At 36.2% G+C, this 24,015-nt stretch overlaps 1 protein-coding gene across 2 annotated transcripts in view; it reads left to right on the forward strand.

Moving 5' to 3' along the window:
* Nucleotides 1-23,899, forward strand: part of LOC135739791 (F-BAR and double SH3 domains protein 2) — an 89,901-nt gene extending 66,002 nt beyond the window's left edge. Inside the window, exons 11-21 of one of the 2 annotated variants that reach the window (XM_065257842.2) lie at nucleotides 1,230-1,304; nucleotides 4,708-4,824; nucleotides 5,516-5,620; nucleotides 8,936-9,097; nucleotides 13,465-13,599; nucleotides 15,327-15,410; nucleotides 15,667-15,844; nucleotides 16,392-16,612; nucleotides 18,706-18,877; nucleotides 20,209-20,300; nucleotides 21,772-23,899. In XM_065257842.2, the coding sequence (XP_065113914.1) occupies nucleotides 1,230-1,304; nucleotides 4,708-4,824; nucleotides 5,516-5,620; nucleotides 8,936-9,097; nucleotides 13,465-13,599; nucleotides 15,327-15,410; nucleotides 15,667-15,844; nucleotides 16,392-16,612; nucleotides 18,706-18,877; nucleotides 20,209-20,300; nucleotides 21,772-21,855 (1,425 nt within the window). In that variant the 3' untranslated portion in view covers nucleotides 21,856-23,899. The remainder of the gene's footprint in view (nucleotides 1-1,229; nucleotides 1,305-4,707; nucleotides 4,825-5,515; nucleotides 5,621-8,935; nucleotides 9,098-13,464; nucleotides 13,600-15,326; nucleotides 15,411-15,666; nucleotides 15,845-16,391; nucleotides 16,613-18,705; nucleotides 18,878-20,208; nucleotides 20,301-21,771) is intronic. The other variant, XM_065257843.2, reaches the window with a different exon arrangement.
* The last annotated feature ends 116 nt before the right edge of the window (nucleotides 23,900-24,015 follow it).

Consider the following 24,015-nt stretch of genomic DNA (forward strand, 5'->3'; position numbering starts at 1 on the left):
AAGTCTCATAATCTAATAATGAGATTAGGAGCCTGTATTTCTGCAATTATCCACCAGGTGCCCCTCTTATACAACTTTTAAAACACTGAAGCATCCACTGATCCAAAAACAGTAAAAAAGTCTGTGTATGTTTTGATCTTCATTCTGAATCTGATCTCTAATGAAAGTCCTTTACAAAAATGCAGTTATCTCAGCTTTTCCTCAAAACTTTGTATTTTTGAAGAAACCTACCCATATTTGAGAGGTGATAAAAAGACAACAGATGAGATAGGTGTCTGTCCTTTTATTTGATCTATTGTATGTTTATATATTTAAAGAAGAACGTTTTCTGGAAAGCATTAAACTTTTGTGAAACTGCTGCCGCTGGCTGGCAACTTTTTTTTTAAACGCTGGCGGTGAAAGAGTTAAAGACACCAAGGTTTTATTTACCGGAATGATCATTACATTACGCAAGATGATTATATGTAGAAATTGGCTGGGTTTTCATAGGCCGGGTCACATTAAGCTCAATTTATAGTCACCGTAGGTTATCCGTAGCCTCTGCGTAGCTCTACGTAGCTTGACGTGCAACTCGCAAAATTTTTAACAGCGCGTCACTTTTACGCAGACCACAAGCGCTGTGATTGATCCACCAGAACCCCTCCCGTCAAGTAAAAAAGTGGGTCATAGGTATTTCCATTTGCGACGGTGAAAGTTGAGGAGTGATTTAACTCAAACTACAACAAAAGTCGCTGTTTATTTACTTCCATCACTGCTGGTCATCTCAAATCATACACAACAAGTTGCTGTTTCTTCTTCGTTTGTGGGTTAACTTGCCAAGCTGCTTCTTCATTGATGGTTGCGCTGCAACTGTGATTACATGCGGGGATAGTGCCTACCAGCGGTCAACGCGGATGACAGCGCAAAAGTTAACCGACGCGGAACCTATGCCGTCGCGGCTACGCCGTAGCACCTACGCACAACTATAACAAGCCCTTTACACTAAACATTACAACTAACAGTATATATATGTACTGCTGAATGATCTGAAATCTCTTTCTTTTCTAACTTCTTTCTTTAATGAATCAATGTTGTGTCCTGTAGTCTAATTTTTCTTGAAGACAACTTTAGTGCTTGTGTTTTCTAACATCTTACTCTAACTGCTTTACTGTTTCTAACTAATTTTCCTGTCTCTTAACACCTCTTGTGTGTGTGTGTTTGTGTCTCATCTCTGCTCCTCTCCGGCTCAGACTCTCAGCTCCGTCCAGCAGTTGGTGGACATTGAGCCTTCGGCCGTCAGTGTGATGCGAATGACTCTAGCGCAGGTACACGATGTCACTCCGACTTCATCTCCCATTACGCCTCGGTGTCGTGCAATATTGTCTTTACTGGTGGTTGCCGAGTTACTATTTTATAGAGGATGAGGTTTAAAGATCACATAACACACACAGTTTCTGACAATCTCATTTTAATCTTGGGTACCTATAGAGTAGTATTTCATCCTTCATATGTCCAAAAAGTCTTTCATATTGTCAGATTTATAAAAGACAAAGCGGACTTTCCGTAAAGAGTTACGAGTACAGCACAGCTATATGTTCGTGTTGTTTACATTAAATGCACCTATGCGCCAATTGCAAACAAAACATTTGAGATTAGGTTTTGATTGACTCCCATATTGGGTCTTTTAACGTAAAGAGGAGTGACTGCTTTGGCAACTGCTTTTTTTGACACTGCCTTTGTTTAGCATGAGGAATACAACTCTTTAACTGTCGGAATGTATGAAATACTGTTAAACCCCCCCCTTTAAAGGCTTTCAGATTATCCACGCATACTCAGTCCATCAGTTTTTTTCACAATGCATATCTCTGTGAGTCTGAAGCACAGGCATGTGGGATTGATTAGGATGTTCACATCCAGATGGAGGCTTTGCAGGCTGTCATGTGTTTTTTTTTTCTGCCAGCATGCTTAAAACATGTACTGCACATCTGCCTAAGGGCACACAGAGAGGGAAAACAGGGAAGACTGGAGTACAGCTTAACAGGAGAGTCTTGTGTATGTGTGTTGGCATCGGAATGATGTGGCGGTGTTAGGTGACGACTCTTTTGTCAAAGTGCTTGAATTGAGTTTGCATCGACGTGCCGTTACGCTCAAAACAAATATACACATGCATGAGGTCGCATTATCAGCAATACAGAATAGGGTTGTCAAGATATCTCAAGTGCATCTTACAATACACTCACCTAAAGGATTATTAGGAACACCATAATAATACTGTGTTTGTCTCCCTTTCGCCTTCAGAACTGCTTTAATTCTTTGTGGCATTGATTCAACAAGGTGTTGAAAGCATTCTTTAGAAATTTTGGCCCATATTGATAGGATAGCATCTTGCAGTTGATGGAGATTTGTGGGATGCACATCCAGGGCACGAAGCTCCCGTTCCACCACATCCCAAAGATGCTCTATTGGGTTGAGATCTGGTGACTGTGGGGGCCATTTTAGTACAGTGAACTCATTGTCATGTTCAAGAAACCAATTATTCAAGCTTTGTGACATGGTGCATTATCCTGCTGGAAGTAGCCATTAGAGGATGGGTACATGGTGGTCATAAAAGGATGGACATGGTCAGAAACAATGCTCAGGCTGTGGCATTTAAACGATGCCCAATTGGCACTGAGGGGCCTAAAGTGTGCCAAGAAAACATCCCCCACACCATTACACCACCACCACCAGCCTGCACAGTGGTAACAAGGCATGATGGATCCATGTTCTCCTTTTGTTTAGGGCAAATTCTGACTCTACCATCTGAATGTCTCAACAGAAATGGAGACTCATCAGACCAGGCAACATTTTTCAATCTTCAATTGTCCAATTTTGGTGAGCTTGTGCAAATTGTAGCCTCTTTTTCCTATTTGTAGTGGAGATGAGTGGTACCCGGTGGGGTCTTCTGCTGTTGTAGCCCGTTTGCCTCAAGGTCGTGCGTGTTGTGGCTTCACAAATGCCTTGCTGCATACCTCGGTTGTAATGAGTGGTTATTTCAGTCAAAGTTGCTCTTCTATCAGCTTGAATCAGTCGGCCCATTTTCATCTGACCTCCAGCATCAACAAGGCATTTTCACCCACAGGACTGCCGCATACTGGATGTTTTTCCATTCACACAATTTTTTGTAAACCCTAGAAATAGTTGTGCGTGAAAATCCCAGTAGCTGAGCAGATTGTGAAATACTCTGATCAGCCCGTCCGGCAACAACAACCATGCCACGCTCAAAATTGTTTAAATTACCTTTCTTTCCCATTCTGACATTCAGTTTGGAGTTCAGGAGATTGTCTTGACCAGGACCACACCCCTAAATGCATTGAAGCAACTGCCATGTGATTGATTAGATAATTGCATTAATACAAATTGAACAGGTATTCCTAATAATCCTTTAGGTGAGTGTATGTCATGGTTTTATCTGGATGTTGTTTCTTAGAATTTAGTGGTTATTCTGTCGAGAAAATTACACTATTTGAAACACATAAGGGCGGTTTACAGGACAGGGTTTATCTCCTAGTCCTAGACTAAAATGCGTGTTTGAGCTGCCTTCATTTAAAAACATCTTGCATGGACATATCTTAACATATATCAATTGGCATTGTTTTGTCTCAAGATGCAAGTCAGTATTGTTTTTTTGTAAGGTTTGTTTGTAAAAACTACTAATATAACTAAGGCCTAGTCCCGGATTAATCTAAATCCTGTCCTGGACATTGGACACTTAAGGTTTTTACTGTTTATGCATATTCATTTCAAATGTAAGTACATAGTAGTTAGTACTAATAGCAGGTACAAATTTAATGATATATATAACATTAGGCACAGTACATAAAGCTGTAGTAATGTTACTAGATATTCACACAGACAGGTCCATTAGTAATTACTGCTATAAAATAACGCTGGTATTTTTAAGCTGGTGTACATTCGATGCTTTAGTATGTGTATAGTGCAAATCCATCTTTCTTATTACATATAGCAGGGGTTTTCAAACCAAAATTGGTGCCGAGGACCCCTAGATATGCGCCTCCCCACCTAAAATATATATACATGGCTCGCAAAATTTCTAAATACCTGGTAGCCGGTACTCGTAAATTTTTGGTAGCTTGAATAAAAATACATTATTTTTAAGGTAGAATATTGATAAATTGATGGAACTTGGAAAATTACACAGCACACACTCATATATTATGCAAAAAAATGACTTTTATTTTGTTTGCGATTAATCGCGATTAATCTTTGCCCAGCACTACAATGTATTTATTTTTATGTATAGCGATTAGCGAATATATTTGGCTACATTTAGAGTAATGCTGCATGTATAAATCTGCACTCTTAAAAATGTTGGGTGGTTTTATGTTGAGTCAAATATGGACAAACCCAACCCCTTGGTTTAAAACTAACCTTTGCTGGGTTGTTTTAACTCAAATACTCGGTTGTTTCATCTTTAGTTTGAAGTATTGTGAGGAATTGTTTATTGCGCATCTTTAACTGCTAATCCAAGCGTGTTCCTTCATTTGTATTGGAGATGAGTAATGAATCCCCTGTGATTCAGAAAGGGGGAGAAGCTCTTTTCCTCGACGTGTTGTGGATTTTTAATTGTAAATGTAATGAGTTCAGACTCACAGGTCTGATCTTAGACCTGTGAAATCCAGGTAGGTGTGTGTTGCCGTGGTAACCGGTCCTCTGCGTGCGTTTCAGAGTCGGCAGCTGGAGTCGGAGACGGGCACCACCGAAGAACACAGTCTTAACAAAGAGGCGAGGAAATGGGCAACACGGCTGGCCCGCGAACACAAAAACATCATCCATTGCAAACGGGTGAGTGGCATGATGTTACATGCACACATTCAGACACCACAACAACCACAGCTCGGAAATAACATTCATTACAAATCTGTGAGAAAAATACATGTGCTTTTAAATATCATTTTGTGTTCACTGATGAGTCACGCTTTCTTATAAACATCCATTACACACAAATGATAAAAGTCTGTGAGAAGCAAGCCACACGCAAACACACTATAATATTCATTACAAGGGATTAAAGCAATAACTATTGTTTCATAGTCAAATAAATCTTACATCACATGTCCAGATTATTGTTTACTTCATGTTGCATAAAGAAAATTAAATGTTTTATTTTGACATTGTGTCATGTTTTTTATTCTTCATTTATATCATGTTTCCCTTTTATTTGAGACTTTGGTAAGAAAATGTGATTCATGGTTATGAATACAATTAAAATAATTCGGTTCTTCAAAAAAAGGCTTAATTTTCTTTATGCAAAATCTAATTTTATGTTGTTGTGATTTGAGGGTAAGAGATAACCAGGACACATGTAGTTATTCACAAATGTAAATCGATAAGAAGAAATCTTGTGCGTGTTTGTGTCTTGTTTATTTGTCAGATCCGCAGCAGGAGCTCTGGTGCAGTGGTGTTTTTGTAGATTAGTTGCTGGGTGAGTTAATTGAATTAAGCTGATTAACAGTCATTTGTTTTTTAATGACAGACTCTAGAGGAGTGTGAGACGCTCGGGACTCCAACCACAGAACAGAGCCGGAATGAGCTGGAATTCCGAATAGAGGAAGCCAAAGAGAACATCCGGAAAGCAGAGGTGAGTGTTTGTTTGTGTGCGTCGGGTTGTTTGGGTTCATTTTAATAATACATGTTATCATACACAAGTCATCAATATCAGATTTATCTTGCATTTTCATAATCTTCATCAAAATGCAATATGATCACCTGCTACTCTTCGTTTCACTTCTGAAAAACTTACTTTATTAAAGTAAACATCCCTGCCAAAAGTAGGATTTTGTGTAATGCATACTGTATCTGAGTATCATTTTATCTGTTTTTGTAAAAGAATATTGCATAAAACAAAGACAGAAGCCCAAAAACATTTATTCAGAATAGGGCTGTCACCATAATTAAATAATCAAATAATCATATCATCACGATTGTTTGACCTCATTGTGATGATTTCAGATCACCACAATGATTGCACATCTCTTAAAAAACCACAAGGGGGAGCTGCATCACCTGTATAAACGAGACAGTATCAGATGGCGCTCTTTAACGCTTAACTCGTCAATGGCGGGGAATCTCGTCAATCTGCAATACCGCTATTATCCACCAGGTGGTGCTCTCTAGGGCAAACAGCTGTATGTCCGTGTATGTTTTAAAGATCGCTCTGCATCTGATCTCTATCAAAAGTCCTTCACAAAAATGGAATTATCTCAGCTTTTTGCTCAAAATTTTGTGTTTTTGATGAAACCTACACATATTTGAGAGGTGATAAAAACAGAACACATGAAGGTAGGATGAAACGGATGTTTTTGTTCTTTTATTTCTTATATTGTATGTTTATATATTTAAAAAGGAGCATTTTCTGGAAGGCATTAAACTTTTGTGAAAATCATGAAAAATGCTGGCGTTAATTGTTAATTGCAATGTGATATATTACAAAGCCATTACAGACATGTGGTCCAGTACTAATATGACCTTAGTAGCATTGTCAACTATTTAAGGCCTGTTCTGGTATAGTCAGTTCAACCTGATCTCACGAAAATCTGTGTTGTAGTCACGGAAAATTTGATCACTTTATCCGTGTCCATGTCACGGAATTCAGCTTTTTTCCGTGTCACTCCCACGGATTTCTCGTGTCATTTTATGTATTGTTTTCTCATTGTTTTTTCTATTTTCTGTCGCTTGGGTTTGGGGTAAGAATCACTTTCTGTTACATTTTTAGACATCCTAATCCCAACTCCATGTGAGAATAGTTTTAAAAGCAGAAGAAAAACATGTAGAAACCAATTCATAAAAGTACATCCTAACCCAACCCCCAAATCTAACCCCAAGCGATCAATACATCGCACAGCATGACATTTGCAGTTAAAACTTAAAATGTAAATTTCCAGAGAATGCATTTTATTTTCAACTAATTCTTGTGTGCACATTTATTTTTAAGAAGAAACCACGTTGTGCATGTGACATTTCTCTGTTATTAGTGACAATTTTGAAATTTGCACTTACTTAAAAGAGTTATTCCATCCAAATATTAAAATTCTGTTGTCATTTACTCACTGTCATGTTGTTACAAACCTGCATGCATTTCTTTGTTCTGATAAACACAAAGGAAGATATTTGAGCAATGTTTGTAACCAAACTGAACAGCACCATTCACTTCCATAGTATTCTTTTTCCTACTATGGAAGTGCATGGGGAATGGTTCAGTTACAAACATTCCTTAAAATATCTTTATTCGTGCTCCAGAAATGTATCCAGGTATCCTGTATCCAGGTTTGTAACAATATGAAAGTGAGAAAATGACAGAATTTTTATTTTTGGGTGAACTAACCCTTTAACTATGGAAAATAATGAAAAACCTGCTTTAAAAACTTTAACAGAGATTTTGCATGGATATTTAAAACACCAAATATTGACATCTGAGATATCAGTATGGTTATTAAAAACTTTAGGTAAAGACTGTATTTTATCATGCCAAGGTTGACATTTGCATGGAATTGCCCATCTGTTATGTCCTGTGGTCTCCCTCATTACTTCCAGCTGTCACAGCGCCCTCTTCTGGCCCTGAATATGTTGTAACTTAAATATATAGTTCATCCATAAATTAATATTCATTTCATTAACCTTTATGTTTTCACAAACCTGTATTAGGGCTGTGCCATGTTGACCCAAAATTATATCTCTGTCATTTTGGGATGAATGGCAATAAAAGTATTTTCTGGAATAAGTGTTTGCATGCCAAAGCCTCTAAACAAAGTTAAAACCTCATGCGAGATGTCACAAAAACCTTCATTAAACCAAAAAAGTAAATTTAAGGACAGGTTTTTCCCCCATACAGCTGCACAACATACGAGCTCTCTTAATAGTTTACATCTGACCTCAGTGTACAAAGAAAAACATCTTGTGAAGTCTGTGGACAAACTGAAATACAGGTGCTCACCATGAGCATAGCCATAAAAGTGGGCATGGTTTTATTAAAGAAAAAAAACCCACCTGGTGCAGGTTTGAAATCACATGATGCTGGATAAATGACAGGATTTTCCTTTTCAAAGGAAACCTAGTTTATGACGATCCTCTGGGCACAGTAACAAATTTATGATGTATGACTGAAACTGTACTTGTAGATCCACACGGCAATCAATTGCATTATAAAGCACTTTTGTTTGCACGTTGTTTTTGTCTTGGATCTCCTGCAGACAGATTGTTTAAGCTCAGGCCATTAAATATTTAATATCCCCATTAAGAGCTAATGGAGCATTAACAACAAACAGAATAAGAAATCGCACGTGAAGTTCAGTTGGAAAATATTGCATTGTATTTGGCAGCAAACTTTGTAGCGTGTTTTCCCAACGGATATTAGAAATATAATTGGTCTGTAATTATTTCCCTCCCTTTAGATTTGCTCAAAAATTATGTTTTTATTTAGCAATGAAAACTGTTTGTGTTGTCTGTGACATTGGAAACTGAGTCTTCAGATGCATCATTGTGAATAATGAGAAGTGTTAATGGTGTATGGACATCTGTATTCTCCTCTGAGATCAACCTGATGGTTTAATAATGAGTGGACCATTACACAATCATCCTCCCACAATTAAAAGAAATGAAGAGTTTTTTTAATGCAAGATGTTTGTAGTTTAGAGAGCAGTTTAATAACATTCATTAGTATAAAAACAGTACATGAATTATTGCATTGTGACATGAAAGGCTTATTTCAAAATGTTTTGTAGAATTGATGAAATTATTATAATATTTGTTTTTTCTTGGTTCAATTACGTGTAATGTATCAGTGCCTTTAAAAAGATACAACATAATATCATATTTCTTTCTTTGTGATGTGAAGCAGTTATTTCAGGATTGTCATCATCTTTGTTTTTTTGTTGACATCTCTTTTAATCCGTTTCAGACTGTAAAGCTTAAGGCCGAAGCTCGTCTGGATCTTCTGCGGCAGGTTGGTGTTTCCGTGGACACGTGGTTGAAGAGTGCCATGAATCAGGTGATGGAGGAGTTGGAGAACGAGCGTTGGGCGTCACTACCCACCCTTACCACCCATGACCTCTCTCTTTCAGTGAGTATCTCGTTTACTACCATACTGTAAGGACACTTGTGTGACAAAGAGCTTTGTTCTAGGCCAGGGGTTTTCAAACTTTTTTGTCAGCTGAACCCCCTTGACCCAAATTATTTTCTTGAAGTACCCCCTGAGAAGTTAAAGGAATCCATTTTCTTAAAAACAAAAATCCAGATAATTTACTCACCACCATGTCATCCAAAATGTTGATGTCTTTCTTTGTTCAATCGAGAAGAAATTATGTTTTTTGAGGAAAACATTCCAGGATTTTTCTCATTTTAATGGACTTTAATAGAGCCCAACATTTAACACTTAACAGTTTTTTTCAATGGAGTTTCAAAGGTCTATAAACGATCCCAAACGAGGCATAAGGGTCTTATCTAGCGAAACGATTTTCATTTTTGAAAAGAAAAATAACAAATATACACTTTTAAACCACAATTTCTTGTCTAGATCCGGTCCAGCGCGACCTAACGTAAATGCGTAGTGACGTATGGAGGTCACGTGTTACATATATAAAACGCACATTTGCGGACCATTGTAAACAATAAACTGACACAAAGACATTAATTAGTATCAGATGACATACAACAACGTCGGAACGGTCCTCTTTCAAGACGCCCTATAAACACTGGGGTGGAGTTTCGCGTTCGTCCTATGTGACCTCTTGACGTCATGATGTATTGCGTGAGGTCACGCTGACGCTTTCAGGACTGGATCTAGACGAGAAATTGTGGTTTAAAAGTTTATATTTGTTATTTTTCTTGTCAAAAATGAAAATCGTTTCGCTAGATAAGACCCTTATGCCTCGTTTGGCATCGTTTAGAGTCCTTTGAAACTCCGTTGAAAAAAAAAAATTTACGTGTTGAGTTAAGTGTTAAGTGTTGGTGTCCATTAAAGGAGACATATCATGCTAAATCCACTTTCTTAGCTCTTAAATGCATTTTGTTGTATATTTGTAGTGTTTAGAAGTACATAAAAGTTGAAATTAGTCTCTTCAGGTGCTTTGTTGATATCTTTATATTCTGTTTTGGTCATATTTTCCAACCGGTTCTGATTTTTCTATTATCTATTACGTTTTTTGAACAATTACGTCACAGTATTTGCAGCGGAACTGCTAAATAAGGACATCGACTTCCAGCCCAACACTACGAGCAATCCGCCATTTTCAATTTCTCGCTGCGATATTGTAGTCCAAGCTCAAGGATGCAGAAGTTACGAGAGAGTACATCAAAATGTTCGGTTGTTGAACCTGTGCCTGGTTGAGTTTTATTTTTCACGGAAATGTCATTTTTTTAGTGCGCGAAGCACTTCAAGGATAACTATTTCACCAACCTCCACCAGTATAAAGTAGGATTTGCCGATAGACTTCGTCTGATTGAGGGGTCAATTACTTCTATCTTTGGAGACGACGAGCAGAGCACTTCGGTAAGCTGTAAATAACTTTAAAAACAGTAAAGTACACGGTTGTCATGGTTTAGCAGTGCTGTTTCTCAATCCGAAGGCTGCAGCCTGTGGATGTCGCATGTGGTCATCAACCCGGGATTAAGTTATAGCATATTACAACAATTTACAATTAACTAAGAGTAATAGTCAACTTTATAATTGTTAATATTCTGAAATAAGACCGCCTTGATGACGTATGCAGCCTTCGGTTTGACAAACGGCATTAACACACCATTGCGATACCTTCATATGAAGACGTTGTTCTGCAGGTTCGTCGTCTTCATTTTCATCTCGCTCCGTTTCCGACTCTGGCTCGAACATGTACGGCTGGATGGACAAGTCTTCCGTTGTTGACATTTTGTGAATAACGAGTGAATAAAAAGTTTCTGTGCCGCTAGATAATCGTATCTCTGCTATAAAACTACAAAAATGGCCGAACGGGGTGGAGTTTCACCGAGTGTCACCTCTGCAACCTGGAGAGGGGTCAGGGTATGACGTGCATTTAAAAAGACAGTACCAAAACGAGTTGCTCTCAGATGCACATCAGAAAAGGGGTAGAAAGGGGGCCTGTGGGGCTATAATAATGAGGAATTCAGACCCAAGCATTGCAGTTTCGCTTTATATAGACCACAAATAGATGATTTATATGTAAAAAGGACAGATTTAAAAGCATGATATGTCTGCTTTAAAGTCCATTAAAATGAGAAAAATCCTGCAATGTTTTCCTTAAAAAACATAATTTCTTCTCGACTGAACAAAGACAGACATCAACATTTTGGATGACATGGTGGTGAGTAAATTATCTGGATTTTTCTTTTAAGAAAATGGACTATTCCTTTAATACACTCTCAGGAATAAAGGTACAAAAGTTGGGATGGTACCTAATATGTGCCATTTAGGTCTTAATATATATCAGTATATATACCTTTTTGGCGTGCTCACATTATCCCAACCAAACCGCGCCCGAGCACGTTTGACCCCAAAAGCCTTGTTTGTTTGACTAGTGTGATTGCTCTGTATCGTGCCCGGGCGTGGTTTGGTTAATTGTGCCCTGGTCGGCTTGCTGAGGTGGGCTTGGACGCGGTTCACTTTCACAGCGTTACATGGATGTCTGAGCTGCACATGCGACAGATCAACTGAGCAATATGATAGGCATGTGAGAGGGCTGTGTGTCAATCACGCACCTAACGACTCAGAATAAAAAAACACAGACTTAACATTACGAGGGCTCCAATGTTAAGTGTGCTTTACTTCCTGTTTTCTTTAAAACAATTGCATCCTAATGACGAAAGCGGGCTCAGATCGGTCAAAGTACAGTGTGCGTGCATGCTTTTTGGGGGAGTAGGGACAATCGTGCTCGGGCACGGTTCGGTTGGGTTAGCCATAATAATAGTGTGCCCTTAGTGAATGGGACGACCTTGGTGACCAACTTTTGTACCTTTTTATGTACCTTTTTTAAGAGTGTATATATTTTAATAGCACAATTGCATGTTTAACTTCAAAAACATTTATTTTTTCATCCGTTTTAAAGTTTTTATTAATAATATTTATTGTTATTATTGGACCTTTATTTGGTAATTTTTTTATGGGTACATAAACATTTTTCTTATGAGAGTTGTTATTTTTCTAATTTATTGTAGTGTTGTGTAATGTTCACATGACATTCAGGTTAACCCCTTCAGACCCTGCGTCCACTTGAATGCACATTAAATATTTTGTGGTTTAAACCAATAAAAATGCTGATCAACCAATCAAAAGAAGGCTGATGTGTTTAAACACCTGAAGTATCAGGTCTGAAGGGGTTAAACAAATAAAATATATATTTTGTGTAAGCAAATGTTTTATTTATATGTATTTTTATGTTTTATGATTTAATTAATTGTAATTAATTAAATCATGTTTGTTGTTTGCAACTAAACTCTTTTTACGTTGAATAATGGAAATTTGCCACGTAATTAAAATACATTCAACTAATAAGACATGTTTTTTAAACGTTTGGGAAGCCCTGCTGTAGGCAATCTAAACCCCTCCAACATCCCTTAACCTACTGGACTACACCACATACAACGAATACAAATATACTGACATTTAATGGTGCGGTAAAGAGCGACTATATGGCAGTACTGGAGCACAAATATACCGCAGTACTAAAATACAGGCGTCATGTTGCATAAAGGTCAGGGAAATAACTTTCAATGAGGATGAAGTAATCCACCGTAGGTAAGCCCACCTCACAGTAGATTGACCTCTGTATATGAATTAATATTCAACTCACAACACCTTGCAGCACAGACAGAAAGAGAGACAGAAGGACAAACAAAGAGAAAGAGAGACTATAGAAAGGATTATAAAAGATGTTTTGGGATTGGGGGAATATTTGGGTTATTTTGAACCAATAAAAATGCACTGATGTTAAAAGAGAAAGTTAGTTTAAGTTTAATCGTAGCTGTGTATGTAAAGTGTCCAAGTGCAGAAATATTATCAACAGACATTAAGATAACAATGACCTTACAGTGTTATTAAACAGGCATGTGCTTTGCTCCAATCTCTATTATGTTAGCAGTGGGGATGAGCTTATATCAGCTGGCCTACACTGATTTGAGATCAGTTTTCAAGCTCTTAAACCAATCTCTAAACACCTGTAGGTATCAGTTTTCAATGCACGTGACCTTTATTCAGCTGTGTTGCTCTGTTGCCACGTTTCTGTGGTCACGTGATCACCTGCTGACCAATGAGAGAACCTGGTTTTCATACACCTGCTAGCTTGGACAGAATCCACACCTGTGTTTTTAATAGCCGTTTTTGGCATGATCTTACAACCGCCTGTTTATTATAAAAAAACACGAGACATTTCAGTGTTGTCGTGCCATTTTGAAGAAGTGCAGAAGTGTTTTATGATATATTTGTTTCCATTTTTGTAGACCACTGTGGATTTAGAGCGAGAGGAGGGCGAAGAATCAGAGGAGAACATGGAAACGCACGACGACAGCAGTTCAAGTCCTTCAGGGACTTTAAGAAACTATCCGCTTACCTGCAAAGTGCTTTACTCATACAAGGTAGGAGAAGATAACAACCCATGCTTGTGCAATGTCCCAAGGACATTTGAATAGTTGCATGTTAGATATATTCGGTAAATTATAAGCATCAATTTGACAAAACTTGTCAAGATGTCAGTCACTGTAAGATTTCAAAAGATGAAGAGCATTTATGTGTCATTCATGGCATCGATTCTTGTCGTAACATGAACCGAATGACTCTTCTGATTGAACAGGCAGACATGTGGCATTGTGGGTTTATTTTAGTCGATGGTACTTGAAGGGTCTTATTGGGCGATCAGTGCAAAAAATGAATTTTGTACTTAGTATTTTTGTCTTGGTTTTAGTACAAATATCTGAAAACTTTAACTCAAGATGCATTTTCTTAATGAGCAAAATGGCATGAGAAAATAATAATCAAATTTAGGTGAATTTGTGCTTTAAACAAGCAAAAAAATCTGCCAATGGGGTAAGCAATTTTTTTTAACTTTTTTCTTAAATACTAGAAAAATTCCCACAGGCAGATTTTTTGCTTGTTTTTCAAATTCACTTAAATTGTATTTATTTATTTATTTGTTTAAAAACACTGCAAAAAAATGATTTTCATGAAAAAATGTTCTTAGTATTTTTGTCTTGTTTTCAGTAAAAAATATCTAAAAATTGAGCAAAACGACCCAATAAAATAAGTCGAGTTTTTAGACCAATAATATCAAATTTAAGTGATTTTGTGCATAAAACAAGCAAAAAATCTGCCAATGGGGTAAGCAAAAAAATCTTGAACATTTTTCTTAAACACTAAATTCAAGCAAAATAGATTTTTACTGAAAACAAGACAAAAATGCCAAGAATTTTTGTCTTGTTTTCAGTAAAAATATCTAAAAATTCTTAAATTAAGATGCTTTTTCTTAATGATCAAAACAACCCAAGAAAATAATTCTAGTTTTTAGACCAAAAATATTTTGTGATTTTAAATGTAAGTGATTTTGTGCATAAAACAAGCAAAAAAAATGTGCCAATGGGATAAGCCCATTTTTCTTGATTTTTTTCTTGAATTTAGTGTTTAAGAAAAATGTTTAATATTTTTTTGCTTACCGCATTGGCAGATTTTTTTGTTTGTTTTATGCACAAAATCACTTACATTTGATATTTTTGGTCTAAAAACTAGACTTATTTTCTTAGGTGGTTTTGCTCATCAAGAAAAGCATCTTAATTTAAGAAGTTTTCGATATTTTTACTGAAAACAATACAAAAATACTAAGAGTTTTTTTTTTATCATTTTTTGCAGTGTAGGTAATTGTGCTTATCAAGAAAATGAATGTTGATTTAAAAAAATATATATTTTTACTTAAAAAAAGACAAAAATACTAAGAAATTAATTTTTAACAAAATAATTAAAATTGTTCCTCTGTAAAAGCTACAAAAATGTAATACTTAGTTTCTTAGTAATAATAATAATGTTTTTGACGTTTGTCCAGTAAGCTTCAATGATTAGTTGAAAGTTGATAGGTAAGTGTTAGTAACAGCTGGCTTCAGTTTACTGTTTAGTGCTTATGTCTTTAATTTACCAAAGCAACCGGTTGTCAAAGTTTCTCTCTCTCTCTCTCTCTCTCTCTCTCTCTGTCTGTCTGTCTCTCTCTCTCTGTCTGTCTCTCTCTCTCTGTCTGTCTCTCTCTCTCTCTCTCTCTCTCTCTCTCTCTCTCTCTCTCTCTCTCTCTCTCTCTCTCTCTTTCTCTCTCTCTCTCTCTCAGGCCTCTCAGCCAGATGAGCTTACGATCGATGAGCAGGAGATGTTGGACGTCATTGAAGATGGAGACATGGAGGACTGGGTGAAGGTAAAGCACACAATTATTTCAGCTCTTCTGTACTTCCTGTCTCAGATCAATCATATAATGCAGCTCTTTCCACAGTGGGTCAATAAACAGACACACTCGAAATCTGCACCACAAAATACAAATACCAGTCGCTTACAAAGATCTCCACAGGCATTGCTTTCTGTGTTATCATTTATTACGTATTTTGACAAATTTTGATTGAAATATTTTATCTAATCTGCAATGAAAGACTTTTATCTTATTGTTGCAATTGCAGGCACGCAATAAGACCGGTCAGGTGGGCTACGTCCCGGAGAAATATTTGCAGTTTCCCACGTCTAACAGTGTTTTGAGCATGCTGCAGTCTCTTGCCGCTATGGATGCACGATCGCATTCATCCAGTAACTCCACAGAACCTGAACTAACGTCCGGGAGCTTCAACGGAGACACCAGCGGTGAGTTTATCTTAAAGTCCCCCTGTTGTGAAAATCAAGTTTTTATTGTTGTTTATGTCTATGTGGTATTTTGTATATGATTTAAGACAAGCCATGTGCAAATTCATCATTTAACACCATTGCTGAGTATTTTAAACTGACACACAGAGTGTATATCTATGGTCTGAAGTGGTGCAAAAGAGTGGAGGCGGGGACTAATTTGCATATTCATATATATTGTCAGAGCTGAGTGATTGAGTAGAGATGGTGGCTAATTTGCATATTCATAGACTTGCATATACTAAATGGGTTGCATTCAAGCTATTTTAAAGCATGAAGAAATTACTGTCACAGGAAAATTTGTTATTAAAAAAATGCTATTATGATGCTCAAAGATGAGTTTTAAGTGATGAAAATGATCAACTACAGGGGGACTTTATGAGCAAAGCTATAAAGACGCTTGTGAATCTTTCAAAGCTATTTGGAGAAACTCCTCAAAGCTCTTTCAACAGTTAAATAACACATTTCCTTCTCCCCTCTTTTTGTTTCGTCTTCGTCTCTTTCTCAGTGAGTTTTGTTAAGGCCATGTATGACTATGAGGGTCAAACAGACGATGAGCTGTCCTTCCCCGAGGGCGCTATCATCCGCATCCTCAACAAAGACAACCAGGAGGACGATGGGTTTTGGGAGGGCGAGTTTAACGGACGGGTGGGCGTCTTTCCGTCTGTGCTGGTTGAGGATCTGATGGCCTCAGAGAACGGCGACTCTCATTGGCTGACGGATGCACAAGTAAGAAAACTTAACCGTTTACTCTGTAAACGTTTCGACTCTGTGTTATTTCTGAGTCTGATGTCTGGTATGCGTGGTTGGTACAGGCGTGGTTTCTTCCTTCCTGTAATTAGCCAGCGAGCCAAATCTGTACCCATATCAAACTCTGCCCACCTTGGGCTCAAAGAGGAAGCTTTCAGAAGTGCCTGATCAAAAAGCCTTTTGAAGCATAATTGCAGATCATGATATAGTGTGCTATCTTTTAATAAACAGACTGGATGGGTACACTGCAAAAAAACAACTTTCTTACTTCGTATTTTTGTCTTGTTTTCAGTAGAAATATCTACAAAAAAATGAATTAGGCTGTTTTTCTTTTGAGCAAAATGACCTAAGAAAATAAGTCTAGTTTTTAGACAAAAAATACACAATTTAAGCAAATTTACTGAAAACAAGCATCTGCCAAATAGGGTACACTGCAAAAAAAGTCTAGTTTTTAGACCAAAAATATCAAATTTAAGTGATTTTGTGCAAAAAGAAGCAAAAAAAATCTGCCAATGGGTCAAGCAAATTTTTCATGAATTTAGTGTTTAAGAAAAATGTTCAAGATTTTTTTTGCTTATATTTTTTCTTGAAAATCATTGTTTGCAGTGTAAGCAAAAAATCTTGAAAATTTTTCTTAAACACTAAATTCAAGAAAAATTTGCTTACCCCATTGTCAGATTTTTTTGCTCGTTTTATGCACAAAATCACTTAAATTTGATATTTTTGGTCTAAAAACTAGACTTATTTTCTTGGGTCGTTTTGCTCATCAAGAAAAAGCATCTTAATTTCAGAATTTTTAAATATTTTTACTTAAAACAGACAACTAAGAACTTCGTACTATCATACTAAGAATTTTTTCTTGAAAATCATTTTTTGCAGTGTACATTGTTTTCAGTAGAAATATCAAAAAATTCTTAAATTAAGATGCTTTTTATCTTGATGAGCAAAATGACCTAAGAAAAGTTTTTAACAGTTTATTTTTTCGAAGTCTAGTTTTTAGACAAAAAATATACAATTTAAGCGAATTTACTTAAAACAAGTAAAAAAAAATCTGCTATTGGTTGCAAAAAATGATTTTCAAGAAAAAAACTTTTTTGTCTTGTTTTCAGTAAAAATACTTACAAATTCTTAAATTAAGATGCTTTTTCTTGATGAGCAAAACGACCCAAGAAAATAAGTTTAGTTTTTAGACTTAAGTGACTTTGTGCATTAAACAAGCAAAAAATCTGCCAATGGGTTAAGCAAATTTTTCTTGAATTTGTCTTGAATTTAGTGTTTAAGAAAAATGTTAAAGTTTTTTGCTTATCCTGTTTGCAGATTTTTTTTGCTTGTTTAATGCACAAAATCACTTAAATTTGATTATTTTTTTTGTCTTAAAACTAGACTTATTTTCTTAGGTCATTTTGCTCATCAAAAAAATATCAATCTAATTTAAGAATTTTTTTATATTTTTACTGAAAACAAGTAAAAAATACTAAGTAAGAAAGTCATTTTTTTGCAGTGCAGTAGTTACATGGGTGTTATTTCATAGTATTGATGAGTTTACTATTGCTAAAGTCTCTTTAGGTAAGTCACGCCACAAGGTGGCCATGCAATCAGTCATGCAATACTCAAGTCCTATCTACTTAAATGGGAAATAACAGATATCACTAAAATTGCATGCTAAAATCACAATTAAACAAGACATCAACTGTACCATAACTTCTATTTTTTTAAGCTTAAATTGCACACAAAAAAAAACACTTTTTAAGGTCCTTTCAGCTACTGAGCATGCACATATGTTGGCAAGCTCCTCATGCGACTATGTTGGCAAGCTCCTCCCCCAGAAAATCATCATCAATCTTTATTAGTTGATGATTGTTTTTTCTTTAACTAGAAGGTGAGACTTCTATCGCCAGAGCGGCCATATTGAGCATTGCATTGTCCCTTATCCAAAGTAATAGGAGTGCTCAATCTTATTATATCTTTGCTATGTGTGAAATGTGCAGTAAATTAAGAGTGAGTGTTTGCAAAGTTTTAATGTATGGGAATGTAATCATAACATATAATCACACACTTTCTGTTCCTCACAGGTGTCACCTTGTCAAAGGCTTCATTCATCTCTTCCTCCTCTGCCGCTGTACGATCAGCCTCCCTGCAGTCCATACACGAGTCCAGAGACGAGCTCCGCCCCGGCCCTGCCCCGCTCACCGTCTGTTAATGGAGAACACAAACCGCCCTCGCTGCAGAAAGCACCGGTTCACGGTAAAACACCAGTCACCGTCTTCTCTCATTTAAACTCCGTTTTTCTATAGACCATTTCAAAAGATGTAACACCTTTCATCTCCAGAAGCACTTCCTGTTTCAGTTTTTAACACTAGATAAACATTGGGATAAAATACAACCAACAGAACATATAGAACTGAATCAAAAAGTTAAACAAACATCTTAAAGATAATGATATATCTGAAATAAATAAAAAACAGTCACAAACTGAAACAAGAAGTGTTTTTTACATCTTTTGAAATGGTCTATAGCAGGGTAATACATAAGCTATACGCCTTAGGGATGATTCACATTTCGCGTTTTTTTTGCGTCCTCAAGTTCGTTATTTCAAATGTAGCCACGCGGTTGAGTCACGCACGCGGTGCGACATGCTCGTTTTTTCCAGGCGCGTCCACAATGATTTGACTTAAAACATTTTAACTTTTCGGAATGCCGCAAGCGCACTGCAGGTCATGTGACAAGAACCAACCAACGATCGCGTTTTCTGCGCGGTTTTAGATGCGAAATGTGAACCGCTCTTTATTCAATGAGGCTGCACTGCAAAAAATGACTTTCTTACTAAGTATTTTTGTCTTGTTTTCAGTAGAAATATCTAAAAATTCTTAAATCAAGATGTATTTTCTTGATGAGCAAAATGACCTAAGAAAATAATAGTAGTTTTTAGACAAAAAATATACAATTTAAGTGAATTTGTGCTTAAAACAAGCAAAAATATCTGCCAATGGGGTGAGAAATTTTTACTTGAATTAAGTGTTTAAGAAAAAAGAAATCTTATTTAACTATTTTTTTTTCTCACCCCATTGGCAGATAATTTTGCTTGTTTTAAGGACAATTTCACTTAAATTGTATATTATTTGTCTTAAAACTAGACTTATTTACTAAGGTCATTTTGCTCATCAAGAAAAAGCATCTTAATTTAAGAATTTTTAGATATTTCTACTGAAAACAAGACAAAAATACTAATTAAGAAAGTCATTTTTTGCAGTGTGTGAGGGATGGACGTCCAGAGCATGCGCTTTAAACCTATTGTTTTGTACTAGGATGCAGGTCATTCAGCCAACAAAACACAGAAAATAAATCATTTTACAAATTTACACCGGACAATGAACCTCAGAAATCATGGATTGTTAAAATTAGCAGGGACATATGACCTGGCAAATTGGTTTAAAGCGCATGCTCTGGACGTCCATCCCTCACAGCCTCGGTTTGGACTCAACATGGCTGCCGACTGAATAAAGTGTATAAGGATTAGTGTTCATTGTTACTGTAAATATTATTGTTTAAATTAAACGCTTTTATATTTCTTTTAGATCACAGTTCCAGTTTAAGTCCAGAGAGTCCAGGTTTCCCTCAACCGTTGAGACTTACTCCAGATGGATTGGGCCCTGGAAAACTCAGACCTGTATGTAGATTACTGCAGATTTTATCATTTAAGTTTTTGGTTTTATTTGTCTGTTTCTCATAGTGTCTCACAGACGATGAGGTTTGTATAGAGACCATTCAAAGATCTCTAATGTGTGGGAACAAGTATTTTTCTATAAAAATGTATCCTATGTAATGTAAAGAAAATATAACTGTGATTCTGTAGTATTGACTGAGTAAGGTCATGTCAAAGATTGAAATCGATAAGTGAAATCAAATTTGATGCTCCTAATCTCATTATTAGATTGTAAAACTTTAGCCTGGATTTCACAGATGGTAACAAATTAAACTGCATTTAAAAATCATTGTATTGTGTAAGGGATAATGTATCAGCAGGTTGTTATTGCAGAAATTACGTTTTGCGTTGGGTCCTGATCTCACTGTCTGGGGTTATTTCACGATAACAACCTGCTACCTGTACATTAATCCACTTATTACTATTTATCTCATAAGTAAGGTAAGCAGCATTAAATATTAATTTGAAATATTTTATTTGCTAATTTTTTACGAATGCAAATCTTCCGTTTGCTTTCCGTTTAGATAAGACAAAGACGTTCAAATTTCACGAACATGGTTTAATCATTTGTAAATATAATGTCATTTATGTTATTTAAAGACATATTTATATTTAATTTTGTGTAATATTAAACTGTACCTGGGTCAGTGACAATTTTTTTTATTTATTTTTTACTTGTTTTAAAAGCACACATCAGTTTTATTTCAATGAACATAGTGTATTTATGTTAATTTTATGCAATAAATAATTACATTTGCACCATTTTTATGAAAGTTAAGACTAAATGCACCTGAAAATGTCAAATGGTGTAACCGCCAATTGCGCCAAAAAATTAGAAATATTAAATATTTTATTCACCTTGTTGCAAGGATAATCATAAAAAATTTAAATTTGAATGCATTTTTGTAATATTTGTCCTGACATATGCTGAAAACAGCTATGTTTTCTAAATGTATGTTTAAATGTATGTAAAAAAAATCATATTACACTAAACTAGATGATTACATCTTATTCAACATTTTTTTATGAATATATTTCGTTAAACCAATTGACACAGACTGGTTACACCAAATATTTTTTTTTAAATAAAATAAAAATTTTAGACTTGGTCCTCAAAAAGGGGGATGTATGCAAGTAATCTGCAAATTTATTTTTGAAATTTTAACCCTTTTACATTTAATTGAACCATACGGACACAAAATAATCAATGTCATGTCATTGACCCATCTGTCAAAATGATTTGTAGCGTTTGTGTTACCGTGTGTTATTAGTTTTTAGCTATTGTTATCTAAAAAAACGAATTTTGAAAATGTCACATCCGGCCAATCAAAATCAAGCATTTTTGAGAGCGGTGTAATAAATTGTAATAAGGATCTAATAAGAATGACCAAATAACAGATAATTATCTTTTGTCTACCCAACCCTGTGTCTGTAGGTTCGAGCAGCTCCTCCCCCTCCAAAACAGCACCCCCGCAGGCAAGTGGAGAAAACCGAGGAGGTGGAGATCACGCTGGTGTAGAGCTCCGCCCTGATGGACGCAGAACACACCCCACCTGACCTCTAACTCCTCCCACTCCACTCAGGAGGGGGCGTGGTGTACTTCAACCCACCCTATGAGCATCCTTCTTTCCCTGAAATCCGGAGAACATCATCTCGACGGCATCGACAAACGTTTCTTTAAAAAACAAACACAGACTGTTTGGTGCCTTAATGCGCTTTCATGCCAAACTTCAATCCTTGTATTCGTAATTACTTTTATTGTTAAAAGGGAACGGAAGAGTAAATCCGCTCAATGCTGGTAATGATCATTTAGAAACGGACTGATGTGTAAGTGTAAAACATCTCTAAAACACCTTATTGGTTTGACGGAGGCTACGCTTGCACATTTGCAACAGGAGGCCTGCGGTGATGAAAGGGTCGGACATGAATATTTACCATTTACGTATTTTTATGTGTAACAGCACAGTACATTACTGTCATCGTAGGAATGTTGTGAGATCAAAGAGACATCTTAAGAAGAAAGGGAATTGTATATAAAACAAAATAGAGAAGAGAAAACAGAAAGAGGAGACGGTGAAGGTAAAATGGACGGATGAGAAGAAAGGCGGGTTCCTTTTTTCTTTATTCTGTCTTTTGTCTCCTTCACCTCCTCCAGTCAGAATGTTTCTCTTCTGTCGTGTTGATCTAAATAAACCTACTAACCTACATAACTATATCCTTTTCTCAGCTTTTCATTATGAAGACCTGTGTTTGTACGTATTACTAATATTTAGTCCTCAAAAGAACTTGGCGGAGACAGATTTAAGGATGTTTCTGAGCGTCTGCTAGAGAATATGTGATGATGTTTGCCTTTGTATTATTGGTGTGCGTGTGTGTGTGTGTGTGTGTCTGGGCAGAATATAATCATACAGATCAATATACATGATCATTTAAAACGCATTTCTCATTGTATCAGCACTATCGATGACTACGTGGGACTTTTTTAAGCGATGACAGTATTTTAAAATGGGATGAATCTTGTTGATATGAATGTTGATTCTCTCCAACAAGCACAGAAAAGCCGCACATGTGGACGGATGGACTGATATGGAGATGTTTGGTTTGCAGATTTGTTATTGTGTTATCCTAAGTGCATTTCCTCCGTATGAGGGGCAGCTATGTTTCTTTTTTGTCTTTTGAGATATTTCATGCATAGAAATGGATTTAAAATACTTTTAATTTACATAATCCTCACTGATTTATCATCTGTATTGTTCTTCGTGTGCATATCTTGATGCGTCCCAGCACTCTTGACTGCCATTTGTTTTATAAGATTTTATTTGTTTCCCAGTTTTCAGCGATGAAGCTGCCCAGTGTTGTGTTATTAATTTTGTAAGTGTGATTGATTATAGTTTTCCCATACAGTTTGAAAGAAAGCAATTATGTTTATTCCATAATGTTGACAGTGGAAAGAGAAAAACCATCCATTTTGTGAAATGGTACCATAGTTCTGTTAAACACGAACAGGGTCATTACGAGAAGAAGTTGAGCGTGCGAGAGCGAGACATCGTAGGAAACAAACATTTGATCGGTAGATTTTTTTATAAAAGCGAAAGATGTTGGAATATCTTCCCTTCGTTTCTATTTTCCTTTGTCACGACCTGTTTTCTTGTTGATCTCGTTGAGATCTTTTGAATGTTATCAAACTTGTTTTGAAGTTTATGGTTAGAGGTTAAAGCCCATTGTGTCAAAAAAACTGTTCTCACCTACAAAAAAAAAAGTAAATAGGCTTTTTTATTACGCTCCCATATTTTTGGCCAGTTTCCACTCTTTGGAGCCTCTTCTGTAGCGTTAGCTGCATTGTTTAGTTGTTTTACTTCCAAGTGTTTTTATTTGCATTTCTAAAAATTTGAAGGTGATTCAGAGCTGCTAGAAAACAGATTAAAAAAATACAACAAATTGACTGTCGACTGCAGTGACAATATCAGAGAACAGGTGAAAAATATTATTTCTGCATATTATTAGCTGTAAAATTATTTGTATTTATTGTGTACAAATGTTAAATAAAAAATTGGGGAACGTTGGCACTGTCTCATTATCGTTGTTTTTTTATTTAATGGATGTTGTACATAAACTGAGCAACAGTCAGAATTGTTATTAGATTTGTTATATAAATTCTTACTTCTTACCAACTTTCTTT

This window comes from Paramisgurnus dabryanus, chromosome 9 (genome assembly GCF_030506205.2).
Source record: "Paramisgurnus dabryanus chromosome 9, PD_genome_1.1, whole genome shotgun sequence".
NCBI lineage: Eukaryota > Metazoa > Chordata > Actinopteri > Cypriniformes > Cobitidae > Paramisgurnus > Paramisgurnus dabryanus.